This window comes from Alosa sapidissima, chromosome 24 (assembly GCF_018492685.1).
Source record: "Alosa sapidissima isolate fAloSap1 chromosome 24, fAloSap1.pri, whole genome shotgun sequence".
In the NCBI taxonomy this organism is placed as follows: domain Eukaryota; kingdom Metazoa; phylum Chordata; class Actinopteri; order Clupeiformes; family Clupeidae; genus Alosa; species Alosa sapidissima.
Window position 1 is genome coordinate 26,089,579 of NC_055980.1, and position 7,500 is coordinate 26,097,078.

The window sequence follows — 7,500 nt, forward strand, 5'->3', positions numbered from 1 at the left end:
TCGCCGGGGTCCAGCAGCGTGGGCCGGTCAGACGGGGGTCTGGAGACCCAGGGGGCCTTCACGGGGGGGTGCAGAGCTTGGGCTGGTGAGGGGGGGGCAGAGCCGGTGGGTGCCGGACTCGGACTCTCAGGGGAGGCGGCTTGGGGCTGTCCTAGTCCCGTGGGGTCCGGTACAGCCGTTACGGGCTTGGTGGGGGCAGCGGGCGCGATGCCCGGTCCGCCTGACCGGGGGTGGGTCGGGTCGGCGCTGGCGTCGGCCTGCTGGGCTCCCAGAGTCCTCCTGGGGGGCAGGGGGAAGGTGGGCACCTTCAGCGGCGTCTGGAGCCCCCGATACGGAACTTCGCCGCCGAGCCTGCGGTTCTTCGCCACGACCCGGTTCCGCGACAGAACCGCCGGCCGGCCCGCGTACGAGGGACGTTGGTGGGCCGCGTTGGGCTGCTGCTGCAGCAGCGGCGGGGGCTGCATCGGAGTCCTCTGATTGGCCGAGGGGGCCTTGCTAGCACTCCCCGGCTTGTCGACGCCCTTGAGGTTGAGGATGATGCGACCTCGCTTGACCTCCCTGGGCTTCACCTTGCGGTTGAGGATGCGCACCGTCTCGGAGAAGGAGGGGGGGCGGGAGGAGAGGGGAGCGGAGGATCCCATTGGCTGAGAGAGCAGGTCGGGGCGGGACAGGGGCCGGCGAGCCATGCGGTGGCAGCGGTGGATGTCCTTCTTCAGCTTGTGCTGGGCCGCACCGGACTGGAGCTTGGCATTGGACAGGGAGGAGGAAGAGGAGGAGGAGGAAGGAAAGGAGGACGAGGACGAGGGGGGTGGATGGGGGGGTCGGGCGGGTTGGGGGGGTCGGGGGGAAGATTTTGGAGGCTGCTGCTGCTGCTGTCGGAGCGGAAGGATGCGGGATGGACCAGCACCTGCCTGAGCACGAGCCTGAGAGAGAGAGAGAGAGAGAGAGAGAGGGGGGAGAGAGAGAGAGAGAGAGAGAGAGAGAGAGAGAGAGGGGTGGGGGGAAGAGAGGGAGAGAGAGAGGGAGAGAGAGAGAGAGAGAGAGAGAGAGAGAGGGGTGGGGGGAAGAGAGGGAGAGAGAGAGGGAGAGAGAGAGAGAGAGAGAGAGAGAGGGGTGGGGGGAAGAGAGGGAGAGAGAGAGAGAGAGAGGAAGGGAGAGAGAGAGAGAGCAACAGTGTTTCCAATCACTCCAGTCCAGCCCCTGTACTGTAACAGTGGTGCTGATAATGAACTACCTGATATATAAAAAGCTCTCCCTTAAATGCCATGACATCAAAGACAACACTTTAGCATCAGTGGGTCTGACTGATGACCAGAGGACAGAAGACAGACCACTGACTGCACCTTTAAACCCACTGGGTCTGACTGATGACCAGAGGACAGAAGACAGACCACTGACTGCACCTTTAATCCCTGTGGGTGTGACTGATGACCAGAGGACAGGAGACAGACCACTGACTGCACCTTTAAGCCCTGTGGGTCTGACTGATGACCAATGACCAGAGGACAGGAGACAGACCACTGACTGCGCCTTTAAGCTCTATGGGTGTGATCTCACCTTCAGCAGTAACGTCTTGGGTTTGGGCCCTCGTTTCTTCGGCCCGTACATCTCCTGTTCCCGCTCTCTGTGTTGAGTTGGAGAGGAAGACATGTAAGTGCTACAATCACAGCTCCTCAGGGATCAACACCAACAAGACAATAAAACAATTCAAAAACAGCTCGATAGAAGGCATGCTAATATGTAATTATGCAGCATCATTTTCAAAGAAACGTTGTGTGTCCTTAAAAAGTCTGCATAATTGTGTGTATAAATAAATAGCTCATTTCGATTCTACATTTATTATACTGCCTCATCTTACATTTATTCAAATCATATTAAGCTCTTGGGTTTAATGGGCTTTTGCACGCTTTGACTTGAAAGCACATTAGGCATATTTAACCTTATTTTCCACCGCCTTTTGATACCCTGCAATAAATCATTTTAAAAGCTTTATGTATGCAAATGAGAATAATGCCGCACTTAGGCACAAATAACACTCGGAAATGGCAACAAAGGGCTTTCCAAACAAGGTCTAACAAAGGAAACGGCTTTAGATTTGTGTGCTGCTAAAAAGCACAACAGAGATCTTGAAGTCAACGCCGATGCAGCCAGGCCCCTTAAAGAGCGTCTCTATTTGCCCTGGTGTTGCAGCCTGGCCCCTTAAAGAACGTCTCTATTTGCCCTGGGGCTGCAGCCAGAGCGTCTCTATTTGCCCTGGTGTTGCAGCCAGGCCCCTTAAAGAGCGTCTCTATAAAGAGTGTCTCTTATGTATAAGCGCTTTCAGATATAACCTCCGGAGTATATGAGGAGGTTTGTCAAACGGAGGTCCTACCCTTCGGATGATTCAGATATGATGCTAACCTGCGGACCTAATACTGACCTTATACGGACGTATGTGTGAACGACATACACGCACATTACAGAATCTCCGTGTGGTTGTCGAGTGAGGGGTGGGGGCTTGTAGAGTTCACAAGATGCGAGATATGACGCAGAATATATGCGGCCGCTGCCTGTCACAGCTGCTTTTTGTTTACAAAATGTAGCCTATGCATTATGTAGACTAAAGAAGAGAAATCTATTGTGCATAGGCTAATACTTGAAGTAGGCTAGTCGCGTAAGTGCGCACTTGAAATTGACCTAGCCTACAGTATTTGTATGTGTGCTTCAAATAAACACATTTATCTGTTTTCAACGTTATGTACCAGAATTAGCTATAGAACCCCAAATCTGGTTTGCGTTGGAGAGAGAGAGCATGCACAAACTTTATGGTAGGCTACCAGCCAATTCAGTAGGCTAACTCAAGACTTCAAGATCATACAACGTTTTTAAGTAACAAACAAAATACTAACATTAATAACAGTGAAGTTGTTCGTTTTTTCATGGTTTATTTTTTCCAAAAGCATCCTCTCCCCATGTGTCGCATTTACGTAAGGAGCTTGGAACAAAGTTTTCATTTTCTCTAGGCATATATGCTCAGCAAATATCAGCGAGCTCAGCAGGTCATGAAGGCTATCAATGAACAGAAAACCGTGTTGGCTAACAATTTATTAAATACTCCTGTTATTGTCGTCAACAACGTCGCTGTAGGCTACTGCCTTTTCAGCGCCTTCTGCTTATGATGATCCAGTCTTCTGAATTCGTTTGTCCTTGCCATGCAGTTGGAGGCTAACGTGTCTCTAACGTTCCCTTCAGGTGTTCTATCAAAATGTTGTATGCCCTCGTGGACAGTAGCTCCGTGATGTCTGCATCTTTCCAGGTCGGAGATTTTCTGGGACAGCACTATGCCACTCCATCATAACACTGGCATGTAAGTCAGATCTAACCACATGGACGCACGAAAGAAACGTCACCAACACGCCCTCTCACTAGGTGTGAATTTTAACCGCATGTTCTACTCCTCGTTCAGACACAGCACATTTACATAATGTCCGGAGGAAATACTAGGGGGGGGAGTAGTATAAACACCGGGTGAATTCGGACTTCCATATGACCGGTTATGTCGTTCAGATATACGGCCCCACCGTTTAACATCGGCAGAACCTCCGGTCTTACACGTATGTCTGAAAGCGCTTTCTATTTGCCCTGGGTCTGCAGCCGCGACCAACGGCCATCTACCTTCCTGTTGCATTCTCTGTTTCAGCTGAGCATTTCCTGTCAGCCTGTCTGCCTTTCAAACCACTTCAGAGGCAGGGGGCCCAACGGACACACACACAGACGCACACACAGACACACGCGCACGCGCACGCACACGCACACACACACACACACACAGACGCACACACAGACACACGCGCACGCACACACACACACACACACTCACACAATGTGCATGCGTGTGCACATATATAACAGAAGACCACAAAGTCAATCAGAGATGTGAGAAACAGCACAAAACTCATGGCCACGAATAGACAGAACGAAAGAAAGAAAGAGAAAGAAATAAAGAAAGAGAAAGAAAGAAAGAAAGAAAGAAAGAAAGAAAAAAGACAGTGACAAAGAAAGGCAATTGTTTGTGTGTGACTGAAGTCTCTGTGTGTGTGTGTGTGTGTGTGTGTGTGACTGAAGTCTCTGTGTGTGTGTGTGTGGGGGGGGGAGGGGGGGAGAGAGAGAGAGAGAGAGAGAGACTAAAAAAGATGAAATATACGACCCTAGAGAGAGAGAAAGACAAAGAAAAGAAAGAGCATGAATGCAGAGAGGCAACAGAGGAAGAGAAGACAAAGAGAAGAAAAGAACAAGAGCACCAAAAGAAGAGGAGAGGAGTCTGAGAGGGAGGCAGAGGGGGCGTGTGAACCGCTTGACTCCAAGAGATTGCCTGTGTGTGTGTGTGTGTGTGTGTGTGTGTGAGTGTGTGTGTGTGAGTGTGTGTGTGTGAGTGTGTGTGTGTGTGTGTGTGTGTGTGTGTGTGTGTGTGTCTGTGTGTGTGTGTGTGAGTGTGTGTGAGTGTGTGTGTGTGTGAGTGTGTCTGTGTGTGTGTGTGTGTGTGAGTGTGTGTGAGTGTGTGTGTGTGTGTGTGTGCGTGTGTCTGTGTGTGTGTGCATGTGTGTGTGTGAGTGTGTGTGTGTCACTCTGTGTGTGTGTGTGTGTGTGTGTGTGTGTGTGTGTGTGTGTGTGTGTGTGTGTGTGTGTGCGTGCGTGCGTGCGTGCGTGCGTGCGTGCGTGCGTGTGTGCGTGCGCGCGCGTGTGAACCGCTTGACTCTTAAGGGCCTGCTAGACGTCTGCTCCTCAATATCGTCGTAAAATAATGCTGCAACCAGCATGAGGTCATTAAAACTAGCCGCCATCTTGGAAACAAGGGCCCCCTGATCCCCGGCACAGTGGAAGTAGCCTCCAGCGCTGATACATTGATAACAGATCTCTTCATAGCCCACCATTAACACGTCGGCAACTTTTACACACAGCTCTCAGTGGACTTGCGCTCATTGGGAGCACATCTAATAAGACAGACATATAATACAGCTTTCAGAGTTTTGAAGAATTACCTCAAGAATTTACTTCTCTTTGTTCTGAAAGAGCGATTTTTGTGTAACCTTGCTGACCTTGCATGTGTGGCTTGTTGCAACCAAGACATGTGGACTTAAAACTCAAATTTGCAACAAGGTTCTGTGAAGATTTCTGGTGCCAATAAGTCTTTAGAAGAAAAATTACGAGGAAAAAATGTCTCCAGGTATTGACAAAAAATTACTAAAAGAAAATCATGGAACCTCTTATCTTGAAGGATCTGATACTCGTCTATTAAGAGAACATACGGCACAAAAAGGAGTTAAGGGAGAATTCTGGTGATTTTTCATATATATCTCTAACAATACTCTGTGACCTTGCGAAACAGAGATCTATGTGAAAAATCGCCGGAATTCTCCTTTAACAGATTGATATCATATCCTATTATACAAGAGGTTATACAAGAGGTTTCATGAATCTCCCCCCTAAAATGTATACAACAAGCTTTTTCTACACTCTTGGATAGTCTGTGCATGGATGCAGCAAGGCTCCAACGTTAACCACAACAAACTCTCAGAACATTTCACCCCTTGACTCAGGTATACACTGAGGTTCAAACATTAAATATGATTATATAATAGTATAATAATATAATAATAATACTACTACTAATAATAACATAATATCTGTGCATTGATTGCACGTGGCATGCTCATACTTCAGGACATGCACATAGAGTGGTGCAGACAGGAGCGCTTGCCTAGTCTTAACGCATTTGAATGATTTTAATATCCAAACTAGTGTCCAAATTGTCTGACACTTCACATGTCAAGACTGAAACAAAAGGTAAAAGGTTACAATTACCGGTCTACACGGCAGTTGAGGAGTTAATGTAAACAAACTCTGATGCATATATTTGTTTTTTATTTATTATTAGACCACTATACTCATCATTTCTTAAAGGCCCCCTACAGCGTTTTTGTGCCCTTAAAATAACGTTTCCAAAATCGTTTAGACGGCACATAAACTCTTATTAGGGCGAACGGCATCTCCACCGCACTCTGAACAGGTATTAAACGGTACGGAAAAGAGCTGGTACTTTGGAATTTGGAGATCTTTTACTACAGACTGCTTTTAGTGCATTCCCTCTCTATTATATTGGAGTTAAGTTCATACTTTGTAGCAAAAGGCGCATATTGTACAACAAACAAACATATTTAGTTTGTTTATTATTGCGCTTCTCAACTGTAGGGGGACCCGCAAGAGCAAATCTTCTTTAGGGCTGCTTTAAAGAGTGTGCATACTATATTCTGTTTCCTCTATCTGTCTGTATGTATGTGCATAGGGCAGGCCTAATGTATGTGCTGTATCTCTGCCTGTATATCTGCCTGTGTAAAAATGTAAATGTAAATCAGGTTTATAGGCCAAGTATACCTGCGCATACAAGGAATTTGGTCTCTGCATTTATCTCATCCGTGAATTAGTGAGACACACAGAGCACACAGTCAACACACAGTGAGGTGTCTGTTTGTGTGTGTGCATGACGAGGTCTGTCTGTGTGTGTGCATGACTGAGGTCTGTCTGTGTGTGTGCATGACAGAGGTCTGTGTGTGTGTGTGTGTGTGTGTGTGTGTGTGTGTGTGTGTGTGTGTGTGTGTGTGTGTGTGTGTGTGTGTGCATGACAGAGGGCAAGTTCCAGCACTCACTTCTGCTCATAGGCGGTGACGAGCCGGTCATCCAGGATGTTCTCCTCCGGTTCCCAAGTGCTGTGTCTGCAGGGTGTTAGCAACAGAGGAGCCCGTCAGTGCAGTACACATTACACTACAATAGGATCACCATGACAACATGAGATTCTCATTATGATGCTATAGTGAGAGATGTGTGTTACACTGACTATAGGATCACCATGACACCATGAGATTTTTTATTGTCATGCTATAGTGAGAAATGTGTGTTACACTATAATAGGATCACCATGACACCATGAGATTCTCATTATCATGCTATAGTGAGAAATGTGTGTTACACTATAGCAGTGTTTCTCAAACTTTTTCAGATCAAGGACCACTTAACCAGTAAAAAAAAAAACTCACGGACCACCTAGCTAATAGACACAAGGCCTACTCACTGAACCACCTTGCTAATTGTCTTTGCACCTTGCTTATTGTGTCATAGGATTCATATGATTTAAACTGGCATATCTTACACAGGCAGTGTTGCAGAACTGTTTGGATTTACATACAAGTTGGTTCAATATTGCAAACAACTCATCTATATTATTTTTTACCAAGTCTGCTCGCGGACCAATTGTTTAAGAAACACTGCCCTATAGGATCACCAGGACACCATGTGATTCTCATTATCATGCTATAGTGAGAAATGTGTGATACAGCAATCAGTAGTAGGCTACAGAGACTAGAAAGACGTTGTCGAGGTCAGTATTACACAAGTCCTATGTAAAACTAGAAGGCTACTTACTTTATCGCCCATCCCTTCCACTTCACAAGATATTCAATATGTCCC

At 47.2% G+C, this 7,500-nt stretch overlaps 2 protein-coding genes across 2 annotated transcripts in view; both read right to left on the minus strand.

Annotated features, from left to right (window-relative positions):
- LOC121700216 overlaps positions 1–7,500 on the minus strand; it is a 1,725,899-nt gene that overhangs the window by 192,880 nt on the left and 1,525,519 nt on the right.
- The window catches only part of LOC121700233 (chromobox protein homolog 6-like), a 9,048-nt gene that overhangs the window by 540 nt on the left and 1,008 nt on the right, over positions 1–7,500 (minus strand). Inside the window, exons 2-5 of the mRNA XM_042083087.1 lie at positions 7,456–7,499; positions 6,684–6,749; positions 1,558–1,624; positions 1–923 (exon numbers count right to left, since the gene is read on the minus strand). The exon at positions 1–923 is cut by the window's left edge and continues 540 nt beyond it. Of these exons, the coding sequence (XP_041939021.1) occupies positions 1–923; positions 1,558–1,624; positions 6,684–6,749; positions 7,456–7,499 (1,100 nt within the window). The remainder of the gene's footprint in view (positions 924–1,557; positions 1,625–6,683; positions 6,750–7,455; position 7,500) is intronic.